The sequence below is a fragment of the Cupressus sempervirens genome, chromosome 10 (assembly GCF_028749045.1).
Source record: "Cupressus sempervirens isolate cs-2001-9-10 chromosome 10, ASM2874904v1, whole genome shotgun sequence".
NCBI classification, from domain to species: domain Eukaryota; kingdom Viridiplantae; phylum Streptophyta; class Pinopsida; order Cupressales; family Cupressaceae; genus Cupressus; species Cupressus sempervirens.
Genome location: NC_143127.1, coordinates 758,614,684 through 758,632,544, shown reverse-complemented (window position 1 = coordinate 758,632,544; position 17,861 = coordinate 758,614,684). Strand labels below are relative to the sequence as shown.

At 39.0% G+C, this 17,861-nt stretch overlaps 1 protein-coding gene across 2 annotated transcripts in view; it reads left to right on the top strand.

The window, feature by feature from the left end:
* LOC149536081 (uncharacterized) overlaps positions 1-17,861 on the top strand; it is a 57,612-nt gene that overhangs the window by 22,742 nt on the left and 17,009 nt on the right. Inside the window, exon 4 of one of the 2 annotated variants that reach the window (XM_089806656.1) lies at positions 8,313-8,602. In XM_089806656.1, coding sequence (XP_089662782.1) covers positions 8,313-8,602 — 290 coding nt within the window. Of the gene's footprint in view, positions 1-8,115; positions 8,603-17,861 lie in introns of both variants that reach the window. The other variant, XM_089806657.1, reaches the window with a different exon arrangement.

Sequence of the window (17,861 nt, the reverse complement as noted above, 5' to 3'; positions counted from 1 at the left end):
TTGAAGAAGGGCATAGGCTAAAAGCATGTATTTATTTTATATTTTTATCATTTTGTGAAATGCAGTGTGAAAATGAGCTCCCAAGGTCATGACTGAATTGTGTCAAATCACAGTGATGATGAGATGGATTTAGAGGCCCATTCTCATAGCATCCAAGAAGATTATAATCCCGAGGTTGAGCATGATGAAGAGAATGAGGAAACCGATTCACAATCAGCAGATAATTGGCCACCTGTCCACCAGTTATAGATTGCCCCTCCACTCTTTTGGCAAAGTGGGCTAGGGGTAGTTATGACCCTAAATCTCCTCTCTCACAGTTTGCAACAAAGATAACTACACAAACAACTTTAGGTGGTGGTAGAAGGAAGTGGAAATGCAACATTTGTAGGATAGAATGGTTTGGTAGCATCACTAGAGTGAATACACACTTCTTTTTTTGGACAAGAAAAGGTGTGGGTGCATGCAAGTTCTTGATGAAAGCAAAAAATTTGCATTACATATTTGAGTTCACTAAGCTTTGGGGTTTTTCAAATGAATTGAGAGTTGAGGTAGCTACCACCTTGATTGGTAGGCAATAGGTTTAGAGTCTTCAGCAACTTATGAGTAGGGGCAGCCACATTTTTCTACTCCTAGACCACAACAAAGAGCTACATCATTTGGAGGAGCAGCCTTAGGTCCTTCTACATCTAGTGCTATGCCTCAAGCACAATCTAGCAAGGGGAAAAGAAAGGTGTGATATGAAAGTAACCCCATAGCTGATTTATTTAATGCCTACATGAGAGAGGAGATAGAGGGTGCCATTGGCAGATTTCTTTTTTCCAATTGCATACCTCTTCTTGTGACACGGTATCCTCATTATAAGGAGATGATGCAACTAGTGGCAAAGGGAGGAACGTCATTTGTGCCACCAAGTGAGCACAAATTGCGGACTACAGTTTTGGACAAAAAGTATGCCAAGATTGGTATAGAGAAGGAGAACTTGAGGCCAGTTCGGGAGGAGTATGATTGCAACATCATCATGGATGGGTGGACGGACATTAGGAACCGTCCACTCATCAATATCATCACTATTTACACAAGGGGGCCATTTTTTCGCAAGGCTATTAACCGTTGAAGGCATCGAAAGGATGCTGATTTTCAGTTTAAAATCCTTCAGGATGTTATTGAGGAGGTTGGGCCACAAATTGTGGTCCATGTAGTGACAGATGCAACACTTGTGTGTAGACTTGTTGAGACATCTAACAAACATATTTGGTGAATATCATGTTGTATGCATGCCATGAACAATGCACTAAAGGATATGGGGACCATTGCCTAGATTAGGGGAGTAGTGAGAGATGTTAGAAATGTGCAAATGTTTATTTGCAATCACCACACATCACATGCCCTTTTCAGGAGCATTACAAAAGAGATCAGGAGCATTACAAAAGAGACTTTGAAAACTTTTGAGACCCGATATGCATCCTACTTCATTTGGAGAGAATGATTGAGTTGCAGGAGCCATTGCAACTCATGGTTATGACTAATGAGTGGAATATGTGGGATGGGTCCAAGACAGAGTAGGGGATGAGGGTGAAGGAGATAGCGAAGAGCGATGTATTTTGGAGTGATGAAAAATACATTTTCTCTATCATCATCCCAATTTTCTAGGTCATCAGATATGGGGATGGGGATGCAACTACCCTTGGAGAGGTGTACAAGTGGATTTATGCTATGCTTGGTTTGATGAGGGCAAATGTGCGAGAGAGGGACCCCAATTTAGCATTTTACACTGAGCACATTTAGCCTATTATTCAAAGTAGATGGGATAGCCTCAACACTCCCTTGCACATGGCTACTTATGCATTGAATCCAAAGTGATACATGCCTAGGCTTGGGAGACTTACACCACTGAATGATGATGAGGTAATCTATTATCAATTTAATAATTTAATAAATTTATCAATTATTATGTAATTGTAATACCAATCAATCCAATGATCTTTGTCATAGAAGTTTAAAGTTAGTACACTTACACTTTGAATATTTAATTTTTTAATTTACTGATTTTAAAATTTGAATTTTAGATGAAGGATTCTTCAAGTGCATTGATAGGTTCACACTGGATGGATCAAATTCGCTACTCTTAGGGGCTATCCAACTAGAGCAAAGGACGACATAAAAACAATGACACACGAGGATCCTATTTTATGGTGGAATTTTTATGGACCCAAATCAACAACTACCACATTAGTCGTCCGTCTCTTGTCTTAGGTTTCTTGTTCTTCAACTGTAGAACCTAAATCCTAATTATTAAAATTTTTAATTATATGTTTCCACTTTCGATTTCACTTTTACTTGTAGTTATGAATTTCAAATTTTTGATTCTCATACTAGTCATTTGATTTCTATCATAGGTTTCCAGCTCTTTAGCTTTTGAGAGGAACTCGTCTACTTATAGCTTCATTCACTCTCTTAAGGGAAAAAACTTAACTCTGAGAAAGTAGAGAAGCTAGTGGTTGAACATTGTGCCTTGCGTATCAAAGATCACTAGACACGTGTGTACAAGGAGAGCCCTGCAACATGATGGAATGTAGAGCCAGAGGATCCATCCCAAGTTGATGAGGATGTAGATACTTCTAATGTAGGGTTGGTTGGTGTTCCTCTCCTGTCACTTCCCCTTGAAGAGGTTGAGAGTTTAGATGATGAGTTTGCTAAGCCCGAGCCTTAGCTTGACATGGATGATTAGAAGCCTCTAGGCAGCCTCTTGTATTATGGTAGCCCTTGGGCCTTGAGTACTTTACATTTTGTCTTTTGATTTTGTAGTGTCTACTTGATTTTTATATTGAGGCTTGGATATGTGAAGTTTGAACCATTGAACATTGAACATTGTGATCATATTATGCTTGATGCTACTTGATATAATTAAGTTTATGATGACATTGAATTATGATGAGATATTGATACTCATACTTTTGCTAAATTGATAATAGATATCTATGACTTTTGAATTTGAATCTTTAATCTTTGATTATTTAATTGATTCGATAGAAGTTAGAAGTTATAACTTAGATCTTTTCTATAGTTCATTGGTCGATGTTCAATGCAATAATAGTCTTGATGAACTTATATTTCATATTTATATCTTATATTGTTATACATCTTTTCGTAATTAGCATTATAAGTATCATATGTATAGTATATACTATATAACCCCTTTCCCCCTCCACCCTTGTCACCCACCGCCATCCCCTCGCCGTCCCCAAATTAAGGCCCCTTTTTCCCCATGTCTCGAAAACTTGTCCCCTTGTCCCCCGTCCCTGCGTCTCCTAGGCTTGTATAATTATGGTGTTCACCGAAGGATGCACTTTAATTTCTTTATCCTTGTCTGTTTTGGTATGAGATTTACTTTGTGCGCAATATGTGGTAGATCGTGTGTTTTGGATTAGTTCTATTTGGAGTGTGTATTTATGTTTCTGATGTAAGGAGGAGGTGGTAATACTGGTTTCTTATAATCAAACTCTTACAACTAGGCTTCATCCAAGCCTACCAAACATATTGCCATCAGTCCCTCAGGACTCTTCCAAGGCTATAGACTAGGTGGTTGGCCTATTCTTCATGCCACCCTCACCTATTCCAAGTATCTCTACTTTAATCTCCACAATACCCAAACAACTATCCTTCACACCTCACAATACCTCCACTACCTTACACCCTCTAGGATTTTTCACAACACCATTCTCCAAACTGCTTCCAAAAGGCTTAACTCATTGCCAATAAAGTGATTTCAACCTTTCAATAGGTTCTACATACCTTAGTGGGCTTAAAACACTAATTCTCACAAACAGGCCTAATGAGGGCTCTTCCTTGTAGCCCTACCTTGAATTTAGGTAAGAAATCAAACTCTTCTAACATTTACCAAAACTAAAGGCAGATTCAAACACCCTTTACTGAATTCTATTAGATTCCAAAATCTTAAGTTTTCAACTGATCATTAGGGCAATCAACTTGCAGGCCCTAATCTAGGCTAGTAGGCTTAAAACACATACTCAAGAAATAACTCACCAAAACTCTCAAATAACAACAACAAATGAACTTGTTTATAGTTTTACCTTATCAAGATCTTAAAAACTTCTGACTTTCAGGCTCCTAGTCCTTGTGGAGATATACCCAAACCTTCAGACCCTTACCTTCAATGAGGGTTTTATTGCTGAATGCAGTGGCTGACTCCCAACTCCAGTATCTCGTCTTTTCTTCTCTTCCAAATAGTTCTTCACTCATCCTATGAAAGGAAACAATCTTCCAAACATTCACGCAAACTCTAACTAAGTCACTGTCCCGTTTTCAAGAATACTGATTCGCTGTTTTTCTTGCTTACAACAGCAGATAACATGCTGATATGGGTGGACAGAGTTATAGTGTAGACTCATGGGGGACAACCTTAACAACACAGAACCTTCAACAATCTTCTCTATATCCTCGAAATGAAAACATGCATGCACTGAGATACCTTCCTCTGGAAATATGCAGCCTTTACTGTCTAAGAGCAAGTAGTAAGTTTTTTACAATAACCCAATGTTTCAAGACAACATTAAATCTCAATAACAATACTATGCTTCATTACCACATATATAAGAAGCTTGAGGATCATCACTCCAAGGAATAAGGATGAAAGTATTATAATTGCAGTCAATACCAGTATACCAGTAGGATTTCACAAAATACTGATTTATTATACAAAATCACACACATGCTCTTCACCTTTCTTCACCACATATCCTCTCTCCTCTCTCCACGTGAGATTACATTGTTTTATAAAAAATCATGACCTTTCATCTCCTCTAAGAGCTTGTCCAAGATGGATGACTGTCTATCTTCCAAAACTTGTCATTTTTTTGCAAAAATTGCTGACAGCAACTTTTTGACAATTTTACATTTTTTGCACATATTTGCATTTTATGCTTTCATATGCTTTCTAGGCACCCTAAATAGGTCTAAAAGCTCATCATGACATTTTAACACTTCATTACACTCCATTTTTGTTTTTGTATGGCATTTTTTCACTTTTGACTCACTTTGACCCATATTGCCTAAAACATGGACTTGGTCAACATGACCTTAATTGAACACTTAATAACATGAATTGGAACAACTAATACACTAACCTATGAAGACTCAACACATGCTAATTAAGGCTCAAAATTCCATGGAGATGGTCAGGGTGCTTCTGCACCAGTTTTGGTCCTAGCTACTTGTGTGCAATGTGCTGAATATATCCATTGGTACCAAAGGTCTTGGAGTTGGAGTTGCACTTTGTATTGCATGAGGTGCGTTGTTTTGGTCATGGTGGTTCAATTTCCATTCCTTCGCCACCCTGGGGATGTCTTGGTGATCGATTTCAAATATGTTTTGACTGAGAGTTTTGAGGGCAGCAAGCTATATAAGAGGAGTGAAGATTTCAAGTTGTTGATTGATGGAATGCATGATGCTTGTATGCGAGTAATATGCAAAGTGAGTGCAAATCTGTAGCAGACCGAGGTGCAGAGTATCGGTGACCATGTGTTCAAACAAGACTCAATTCTCATGTCTTATATTCTGAATATAAGCCTGTGAGCCTAATTTGTACTGGTAGTGAGCCTTTATTGTAGTTTTGGTATTTAGTCCAATCAGTGGTGAACCAACTCGCAGTGAGCCAAATCGCAGTAAGAAAAATTGACAGTGAGTCTCTTTTAAAAATCACCTTAATAGGTGTCACCCTTACAAGTGTTCAATCCACGAGAATTAGCTTCTCTGTTGCTTTTCCCAATTTGGGTTTCCACATAAATCTTGGTGTTCATTGTGTCAGTGTTCTTGTTTATATCTACTTTGAATGTTTACTGTGTTAACCAATAGATTAGAAGCTGTTATTGCTGATTGATAAGTATTCACCGTCAGACAAAAAGTTTTATAAAATGTGCAGGAATAACTGATTCACCCCCCTCTAAATTATTCAACCTGCTCAACATATTGGGGGTTTGAAATTCTTAGATATACTTGAAGGAAGAGGGACTAAAATATTAACAAGCCTTCCTCTAGGTGATCAGAGAGAGATGGTAGTCTCTTTTTCTGATATAGAGAAAATTTTAAACTTGGCAGGGTGGGGGAATCTTTTGTTGGTGGATTAAAGAGGTAATTATGGCAGCCACTGTCAGAGTGAGTGACGAGTTTTACTTGTATATTAGTATCCAATATGCATAAAATTAAGTTGATATTAGACTAAAAGAGGGGTTGTCATAGAAATAGTTACTAATAAAATTAGTATTATAAGTTATTATGAATTGTGATATGGGTGAAGTCTCAGAAATTTCCCACTGCCTTCCATGTTGTAATTCACTGGGCTTCGATGTATCAAATGGATATTGTAAGATATCCTACTGCATGCTTTCCCACTACAATAAATAATGTAACGATATAGTATCGAGTGCTACTGCTATACCATTTTCATTGCATTGATGGACTGAATTCCATTTCTTATTGTATTCTTTATAGTTCATGCTCTCTAACAAAGGCATTTTTTATGTTAATTGTTTAGGTAACCTTAATACCTTTCATTAGCCATCCTTTTTCACAATATTTGACTCAATGCAAGCTACCCTAGTTTCTTGTTAGCATCCTGTTACATCTAAGGCCTTATATGTCACTTGGACTTTAGTTTCATTTTCCCAAGTATAAGTTATCATCAGTCAAATGGTAAAGTAGGAAACATTGACTTTAATAGTTATAGTCACTCTTAAGGGATGATGAATTCACATTATCAGAATTTCTTTATATCGTCATGGTCGACTAGCTTTGGGATCATAGAAGAATAATCATACAATTTGGAGAGCATTCATAATTTAATTTTGCATTAACAAATCAGGGAAAGTATTGGCAGATAACCACAGCAACTAGGGCAAGCATAAGTTACAACTAACTGAGTGTGTAGATGGTTTCAGAATTGTCATTGTAGGCTTCCCTGTTTGTCACTGGAATTTTAATTATGGAATTTTTGCAGGCCAATTTTGTGTTAATCTTGTTGTGTCAATCTGATTAGTCACTCTTCTGCAGATAATATTAATCATTCTAGTTCAACCACTGAAACCCATAATCTTTGTATTTAAAGTTGACCATGAACCAAAGTGTACACAACATAGAAGCTGGTCTAGATATTCTTAGAGAGATCTGTTGTCACAAGGATTGCACCCTATGCCAAACTTAAAAGCTACCATTCTTGCCCAAAATGGAACGATCTTGAGGCTTGTGGGTTGCCTATTGTTAAGATCAATCTCCAGATTATGGGTCGGTTCCCTTATGATTATCTAAAACTATCTTTACTTGAATGGGAGAAGGTAGGGATATTGCTTTGAAACAAAACCTATCTTAATGTAATCCAATTTCCATAATCCATTAGAATGTCATCTCTAAGCTTCTGGATTTGATTGTGTTAAGAGTTTTTAGCATCAACGTTTTGGAGCACACTCTGTGATCCATGCTGATGATGGATCATAGAGTGTGCTCTGAAACATTGATGCTAAAATCCTGATGATGGATCACAGAGTGTGCTCCGAAATGTTGATGCTAAAAACTTTTAACACAATCAAATCCAGAACGTCACTCTTTCATCCTGATGATGGATCATAGAGTGTGCTCCAAAACGTTGATGCTAAAAACTCTCAACACAATCAAATCCAGAAGCTTACAAATGAAAAAACCTATCTTCCTAATGGGTGACACATCAAATGCATTTTCAGAATTATACTTATGTTTTGAACACACAATTTTAAACAACTAAACTATCAAAGCAAGACATACACAACTTAGAATTTCAGATGTCCTTTGCAAAAATGATTTAAAACCAGGTTATAAGCGTTAGGGACAGAATTAAGGAGTTACAAAAGGCATCACATCATAACCTCTATTTTCTAATTGATAAACACAAGCAATAACCTGCAATAACTTTCTGAATTTCCATAAAGGAAATGGAAATGAGACAGAAACCAAAGTCACGTGATCACATCCATCATTTCAAAATATTTGCACAATAAAGAAGCTCATAGAATGTAAAAGACCTCATATTTATTAATCAAAAGCTAAGATCTTGGATGCACTTGCTTGGAGGTTGGATGCAGGAGCGGATGCTTCTTAATGGGGAGGTGCTTGGAAGCAGATGCTTCATGATGGATATTAATCACTCATGCTTCTGTTTGATGGTCTTTAATTGTGTGCAAACCCCTTCTTTCTTCCTCATGTTACTGATCATTGGTGTTATTTCAGATATGTATTAACTAACATTATTTGGAAATTGTACATGATAGCAAACAAAAGCTTGTTGGGATGGCAGAACAAAATCACCGCATTTTGTAGGGGAAAGTTCAAATTAGGCTTCTTCAAGATTGCTTGCATTCGAGACCACAGCTCCAAACCCTGTCTTCCACATTGTATTCTTCTCATAATCTTGAATTCAGTGAGTACACTTTTGATGAAATCTGAGAAGCTTGGAGGAGGGTATGTCATCATTTACAAAGGTGAAATAATACAAACAACTGTCACAGTCAAAATTCTCAGGGAAAACAGTTTACAGGACTGGCAGGAGTTTGAACAAGAGGTATAAACACATAATAAATGGAAACACCGAACAGGTCATTTCCCTTTATATATTATAGATAAACTTAGTGCTCATTGTTATTTGTTATAAATGTATATATATTGTTATCTTATAACAACACCTACATCAATTATATTTCTAACTTTATAGTAATGTTTCTTGCATTTCTTTGGATGTATACACACACACGCCGAAATGCATTCAACCACCCCCACCACCCCTCCCCCCCCGCAAAAAAAAAAACAAAAGAAATAAAATAAATCATGCATTGGTGCACCCAAATCAGTAACTTAGATCAAAAGGTGTCCTATAATAGCCATACAAGTCTCAATTTAAGAGTTACAATGCTGCTCCACATTTGTTGTGTTCAAAAGTCAAGAGAATAGAACTAGAAAGAAAGAAATAACAGAATGCCTTATAGAAAGGAAGGCCTAAACTAAACAGATTGAAGGAACTGAACCTCTGATCTGAAAGGAGGATCTTGACATTTGTTTGAACCGATGGTCTTCAACTTTGATTTCTCCTCCAACTTGCATAAAAGTTCTTCTTGGGTTGAGAATAGGATAAAAAAGACACCAAAAACAAGGTTACAACCGAAAGAAACACCTTGTTAGCAGGCCTTAAACTGCCTCCTTCCTTATGTTCCACCCATATGGGGTCTTTAAGTAAGTCCAACTACTGTTTACCCCTCAAATTCTCTTTGCTTTTAGGCCTCCAACAGAAATTCAAACTGATTGACTAATTTGCATGATGTATAATTACTAGTGAACTTGGCCTTTGTTGTATAACACTGCATGTGTCATTATCTTCTGAATCACTGATTTGAACATCTTGAACATTATTATCCTTATCTAAAGACTAAAACATATTATTTTTGTGCTTCTTGACCGTTTAGTCTCTCTTTTCACTGTTACTTTCGTCCAAGATTGTCCCATCACTGCTTTGCACTTAAGTTATTTTATATGATTGATTTTATCAATTCTCTTATTTATGCTTCACTGTTTTAAGGATTTGATCTGTTACCGGCCATCATGGTCTTCGCTGTCGCTATACAGGACAAAAAAGCACATCTATCCACTCCATGACTGCTCTTGATCTCTTGTTTCTTTGGACTGTTGCATTTATCCTTTAGCTGTGATAGTCTTCTTTTACCTACTTGTAGTTAAATTGCATTTAGCATTGTCTTTATATCATTGCTTTATGGTATGTGAGAAGCACCATTCTACTGTTCTTGGTATCTACAAGACTGTTTACAAGCCCTTGATTTGGTCTAACCCTTTTGTGTTGACCTTTGATCTCTCTCCATTTCTTTTTGCATAGTGTAAACACCTCTGTTCTACAAGAACAATGCCTTAATCACTATTTTATATATATTATAGGAGAAAATCCCACAGTTTTGATCTATTATTGAAATCTCTACTTCATATTCTTCATTGAACATTGCTTCGATACATTGAGATATTTAGATATAAATGATTCTTACCTTCATATCTCACTGTAATTGGAAAATTGTTTATTGATGCTTTGCTCTCAGTAACATGTGTCTATGTCCATAACCATGCCAACATTGTTTTTGACCTTGTCTTTCACTAACTGTGATTGTTGTCCTTTTACTATCTGACTTTTGTGCTACATTTTGCGACTGTCACTAACCTTTTCAAGAAATAGATCTGCATTTTGTGGCTCATTTCTATCAAGAAACTCACATCCCTCTTTAGAATTAGCTGTCCCTCGCTCTGTTCTTCTTGTTCATTCTATGGAAAATGCTGTTCATCTTTGTCTATCTGATTTTTTCATGAGAGGTCCAATATTTTCCCTAATTTTTTGCTCTTCTACATTGAGGCTGCTATTATCACTATGTTTTAGCATTTTATTTATTGAAGCTTCTCGTTCTTTTACTCATCTGTCTTCTTTGGCATTCCTTTTTGCTGGTTAATTACTTTTAGGTTGCCGCTCTTTGCTTATGAAATCCTCTGTTTGCGTTTAGACTTCTGTCCCATCATATAAACTGTCGTTTTTACAATTGAAATCTCACTTTATCTGCTAAATCTGCCCTTATTGAATGGAAACCACGTTCCTCTTGAAAGAATGCTGTTCTTTATAATGATTAAACTCTTGGCCGCCATTATATTGTAAGACAAGCTTGTTACAAGCTTAGCTAGGTTTCATTGATTTTGACTTAAGGTCAACTTGAGTTTAACTCTCTCGAGGCTAAGGTTTTGAAGATATTTACTTACCTTTATTTCCCTCCAAATAAGTACCACAAGAGCTTCCCCACAAATTAATTCCAAACAAGCACATGACAAGGAACACAACATAGTGAAGGAACTTTTCAAGACTCCAATTAATGATTAGACCCTATTCACATTTTGGCATTTTGACATTGTTAAAATGTTGCATTTGAAGTTTTTGCTCTCTTTCTCTTTTCATCATTTAAAGCCATCCTAAAACCTCACAAAGTGGAACAGCCTTCCTATTAGCTTGTTATTGGTCTAAAGGTAAAAATAGGTAACAAGATCTTCAATATGTTTACTTTAGATTAAAACAGGAAAAAGGTTTGATGATAAACCTGCTGCCCAAGTTTACACCCTTACTTGAAATTTAGTATTTTTAGGCTTTTTTTTTGTCTTTTAAATCCTTAGTCAAGTTGTTAGAATTCAAGATTAGATCTGGAATAATCATTGGGATTTGATAATTAGTTTGAAATGAATCCTTTGAGTCTTTTTCGAAGTCATTGAGATTAATGCATTGTTCTCTAGAAGTCTGTAATGTCCCCATTTTAGCAGTTGACCAAGTGTGTGTGCGTTAGCCTTGTTCTACATGGTCCTGAGGGCTAACGAAGGGTTTAATGGGATCTTGGAGTGTTTTGGCCTAGTCATTTCCAGTTTGGGCTAAAACGAAGTTGATTTACTTAGTTTCAGGCATACTTACTATTTTTAGTAAGTCGGCAGGACACAGTGCAGGTCAATTTTGGTGATTGGATTCGATACTCCTCGGTGAGAGCTTTCCGATGAGCTATCACTCGCATTATTCGGAGTTCGATTGCTAATACATTTTAATGCCTGAAGTTTTATTAAAGTAACGTCTAATTTAATTGTAAAATATTAAAGTGTTACTTTAATATTTATTTTATGGTGATGTGTACCCAAGGGAGACATAAGGGGTATTTTAATATATGTTTTATATTACACATCTTTTATCCCACATTGCCCATATGAGTTGAGCGGACCCGTGGGAATAAAATAAAAGGAAGCATCTGTGGCTTCATTAGATAGGTTGAATATGAGAAGAAATTGGTGTGTGAGTTGCAGCTTTGTTTTTGGCATTTGAGGACGTCTATCCTCTCTTGTAACATTCTAGACGTCATTCCCTTGGGGTTTGGCCTTTGGAATTCTTTCTTATTGGCTTCATTATCAGGCAGTTTAGTTGCATTTCCGGCTACAGGCAGATTTGATATTTTGCTCATATCTTCTTCACTACTTGTCTGACGCTTATGCCGCTTGGAGGGAATGGTATTATGAAGGTAGTGGACTGATTGGAGGACAAAGTATTGTAGCAGCAAGTTCGTAAGCATGGGCTAGAGTATTATGACAATATTGCTGAAGTAATTAGTGAGTTGATAAATCTGCCATGTATTTGGTTTTATGAATTTTGAAAATAACATTTTATTAGCAGCCGTTCATTTCCACTTTGCATATTATTGTAGTTTCTTTCTTGTTTATGTTGTATGATACCAATTCCATGCACGAAACACAACAAACAAATAAACGTTTGATTTCTGGAGTTATAAGGGGTTTTAAGAAGTTGAATGCAAACTGTTTGACATAATTCCTTTCAGCAATTTGGTTTAGTTTTTTGGGACATTCAGGGGTGCCCATTACAGTGGTATCAGTTAAACGGAGAAATAAGAGGTTGCATGCAAACTATTTGGCAAAATTCCTTTCAGCAAATTGGTTTAGTTTTTTGGGACATCCAAGGGTGACCATTACAGTGGTATCAGAGCTATAAGTCCTGCCATCCTGTGGAGGTCTTATAGGGAATTTGGAACAGCCGGATAGAGGGAAAAAGTAAGTAAAAAACACAGGCTAAGCATTTATGTTTGAGCATGCGACAGGGGTCTTATAATTTCCGCGATACCAGAGCAAGACAAAATAGGATTTCAGACTTGCAAAGCAAACAGTCTAGTACATCCGTGCAGGGGGACATTGAATTCAACCATACAGACACAGAGGAGATATTCTGTGATCAGGACAATAATATGGGTGATCGAGATGACAGGAATACAGGATTAGGCGGAGGCAGAAATGCTGGTCCAGATCAGGAGGAGGTACTGTTCCGACAGTTACTGGATACATTAGAGCAAGGGCAGCGTATGCAGCAGGAGCAGAATAGGCGAATGGACATGATGTTGCAGCTCATGGCTAGACAGATGGGTGTCAATATTAATCCAGGTGATGCCAACAACAGAAACAATAACAACGAGGGAAACAATAACAACGGGGGAAACAATAACCATGAAGGCCAAGGCAACAACAATGGTCCTGAGAATAACATTAATGGTAATAATGGACACGGCAATAATGGGAATGAGGCTGATAACTTTAGACACGTTGCACGCCCAACACGGACTGCGAGCTCGAGACCTCTTCTACCCACTTTTCCACCCAAAGATCCGGTTCATCCAGTAAACGAACCGCAGATTACCGAGTTACAGGATCAGTTCAGGAGGGACTGGGAGGCTAGTGGACCAGAGTTTCAGGCGGATATTTCTCTTAGAGATTATATGGACTTGAGGATGAGACACATGCCTAAAGCAGGAGGGAGGAATCAAAACTTTGAGCTGAGGAAGAAAGTTGGAAAACTTTCTTTACCTTATTATGATGCTTCAGGGAAGATGACTGCACGAGCTTGGGTGCAGAAGGTAGATACATACTTGCAGCTAAATCCTATGCCTGAGGAGGAGGCTATCAAGTATGCGGCTATGCACTTGGATGGCATTGCACATAAATGGTGGCATCATGGCATGGTGACTTTGGGGCATAATCAGATTACATCCTATGAGGAATTCACTGAAACATTGATTGGGAGATTTGACACTAAGGATCCCGAGTTACATTTCAAGGAGCTAGCACAGTTAAAACAGTCAGGTTCTGTGGATGCTTACATTGCCGAGTTTCAGCGCTTGTCTGTACTTGTTACTGATATCTCTCCTAGGAGATTGGTGGTGTTATTTTGTGATGGTCTTGCTGATCCATTACGAGGTTGGGTGAAGGGACATGATCCACTCACGTTAGCTGAAGCAACTAAAAAGGCACGAGATTTAGCCCCTTCGGTATACAAAGGAAAAAACCATTCAACAGATTTTTCCTACCGCAAGGACAAAGACAAAAAATCATTTCAGAAAGAGTATAGCAAACCCAAAGAAGGATCAACAGGACTAGACAATGAAACCTTGAATGAACTTCGAAAGAAGAAGCTGTGCTTCCATTGTAGAGAGCCTTGGGACTTATCTCATAAATGTTCTCTCAAGGCTAAGGCAAATCAAATGGAGTATTTTTCAGCAGAAGAGTCAGAGTCAGAAGGGGAGGATCAGCACTCCGATTCAGATGAGGGTAACACTATAGAGGAGAGCAACATTCCTAAGGATGATAGATCGTTGGCACGCTTGACAGGGGCCCAAAAGGCAATCACATTTAAGGTCAGGGGTACTATCCAGGGGCAGAAAGTGATATCTCTTATTGACACTGGGGCTACACATAACTTCATAGATGCACAGTTGGTAGCCAGGAGAGGGTTACAGACAGAGGAGCATGATGGGTTTAGAGTCATGGTGGCTAACGGTGATAAGTTATTATGCACTCGGAAGATATCTAATCTTCGCATCAGGTTTGGAGATGGCTACGAGTTGGAGGATGAGTTCTATGTTGTGGACATGGGAGATTATGATGTCATCCTCGGCATGACATGGATGGCTTCACTAGTTGAGTTCACACTCAATCTAGCGAAATTGGAGATGAGATTCCAGCATGAGGGGAGAACTGTGGTACTTAGAGGGCTTTCAGATGGAGGTTGCAGAATAGTGTCCTTGAGGAGAATGCAGAGACTTTTTCGTCATGATGACATAGAGTGGGCGGCAGAGTGCCACATTATGCCAACTTCACCAGAGCCACAAGAAAAGAGTCATCCACTAGATGTCCAGAAGATACTCGATAGACACGCTAAAGTATTTAGCAATATTCCTCATGGGGTTCCTCTTGACAGAGGGATGGAACATGTTATTGAGCTCGAGGAGGGAGCCAAACCAGTTATGATTACTCCCTATCGTCATCCTAAGAAACACAAGGATGAGATAGAGAAGGCGATTAAGGATTTGTTGGAGATGGGGCATATCAGGCCCAGTAAGAGCCCTTTTGCTTCAGCAGTAGTATTGGTAAAGAAGAAGGATGGGACGATGCGCATGTGCATCGATTACAGGGCACTGAATAAGAAAACAATTAAAAACAGGTATCCCATTCCTAGGATTGATGAGCTGATTGATGAGTTGGATCGGGCATGCTTCTTCACCAAAATTGATTTGCGATCCGGATACCATCAGATCAGGATGAGAGCAAAGGACATTGAGAAAACAGCCTTCCGATGTCACTATGGCCACTTTGAGTTCATGGTTATGCCATTTGGTCTAACCAATGCACCTGCTACATTTCAAAGTTGTATGAACCAGGTATTCAGGAAGCAGCTGAGGAGATTTGTCTTGATCTTCTTTGATGACATCTTGGTCTTCAGTAAGACCTGGGAGGAGCACTTACATCATCTAGAGGAGGTGTTATCTATTCTGGAGAGAGAGTCATTGTATGCCAAGGAATCTAAATGTGAGTTTGGCATGACTGAGCTCCTTTACCTGGGGCATATCATTAGTGCAGATGGCGTTCGGGTTGATCCCGAAAAGATTAGAGCTATTGTAGAATGGCCTACTCCCACAAACCTTACACAGCTTAAGGGATTCTTTGGTTTATGTGGTTTTTATAGGAGGTTTGTTAAGGGATTCTCACAGATTGCTACACCCTTGACAGATCTTACTAGGAAAGGAGCCTTCGTGTGGACAGGGGCAGCACAGAGGTGTTTTGAGCATTTCAAGCAGGTAATGTCTTCATGTCCAGTTCTAGCTCTACCGGATTTCACGAAGCCTTTTGAGCTTCATTGTGATGCATCTGGTGATGGGATTGGAGCAGTATTGATGCAGGAGAAGCATCCCATTGCATTCGAGAGTAGGAAGCTCCGAGGAGTTGAGAAAAGTTATTCTGTCTATGACCGGGAGATGTTGGCCATAATGCATGCATTGGCCAAATTTCGATCATATTTGGTAGGTGGACGTTTTGTGATCAAGACTGATCACAACAGTATTAAATACTTCATGAGCCAGCGTGATCTTAATGACCGGCAACAAAAATGGGTGACTAAATTGCAGGCTTATGACTTTGACATAGAGTTTGTCAAAGGTAAGAAAAATGTGGTGGCTGATGCCTTATCTCGGAGACCTCACTTATGTGCTCTGGCAGAGATTTCAGGAGATTGGAGAGATCGGATTATAGCAGAGTATGTCGGAGATGCTTGGGCTTCTGGATTGATTTCAGGTACCATATAGGATGATCGCTATGAGGTGATAGATGGATTGATCAGAGTTCAGGACAGGGTTTATTTGATTCCATCATCACATTTGAGAGAGGCGATACTGAAGGCATTTCATGATGCACCCACAGCTGGACATCCGGGGGTCTTCAAGACCTACAGGCAGATCCGAGAGCGGTTTTCATGGAAAGGGCTCAAGGATGATGTTCAGAGGTATGTCAGGGAGTGTGTGGTTTGTCAACAGAATAAGGGAGAACACACATTTCCTACAGGTTTATTACAGCCCTTGCCCATTCCTGATAGGAAATGGGAAAGTATTTCGATGGACTTCATCACTGGTTTACCACGAGTACAGGGAAGGGATTGCATCTATGTGGTGGTGGACCGCTTGACGAAGATTGCTCACTTCATTGCTATTCCGTCCACTTACACAGCAGCACAGGTGGCAGAGCTTTTCTTTAAAGAGATATTCAGGTTACATGGGTTGCCCAGATTCATTGTCAGCGACCGGGATAGTAAGTTTATGAGTGTTTTTTGGCAAGAGTTTTTTAGGTTGTGTGGTACAGATCTTACACCTAGCACTAGTTATCATCCGCAAACAGATGGGCAAACAGAGATTGTGAATAAATGGGCGGAAGGATATTTGAGGAACTATGTAACTACACAACAAAAGGCTTGGATCAGATGGTTGCATATGGGAGAGTATTGTTATAACACCACTTATCATATGTCCATCAAGATGACTCCTTTCATGGCACTCTATGGTTATGAAGCACCTAGCTTCATGGATTTAGTTTTGGGGGACAGTAGAGTGCCCAAAGCCAAAAACTTATTGCAGGATAGTCAGGACATCCTGAAAGTGCTCAAAGAGAATATACAACAGGCCCAGAATCAACAGAAATTGTATGCTGATCAGCACCGAATAGAGCGCAGCTTCGAGGTAGGGGATATGGTTTACTTGAGGCTACAACCATATAGACAGTCATCGCTCAAGAAGAGCGGAGCTGAAAAGTTGAAACCTAGATTTTATGGTCCATACAGGGTGATTCGCAAAGTGGGCAAAGTCGCCTATGAGCTTGAGCTTCCAGAAGGCAATCGAGTGCACAATGTGTTTCATGTGTCTAGGCTTAAGAAAGCCATTGGTCAGAGTGTAGTGCCTTCTGCAGATTTACCCCCTTTGGATGAGGAGGGGAAGCTTGTGTTAGTACCTGAGGCTATTCTGGATACCAGAGAGAGGAAGCTTAGAAGCAGGATAGTGAAGGAGTATTTGGTCAGATGGAAAGACCTGCCGGAGGAAGATTCTACATGGGAGAGTGAGCAGGTTATTCAGCAAGCTGGACTGAGATTGCTTGAGGACAAGCAATTTCAAGGGGGGCGGATTGTAATGTCCCCATTTTAGCAGTTGACCAAGTGTGTGTGCGTTAGCCTTGTTCTACATGGTCCCGAGGGCTAACGAAGGGTTTAATGGGATCTTGGAGTGTTTTGGCCTAGTCATTTCCAGTTTGGGCCAAAACGAAGTTGATTTACTCAGTTTCAGGCATACTTACTATTTTTAGTAAGTCGGCAGGACACAGTGCAGGTCAATTTTGGTGATTGGATTCGATACTCCTCGGTGAGAGCTTTCCGATGAGCT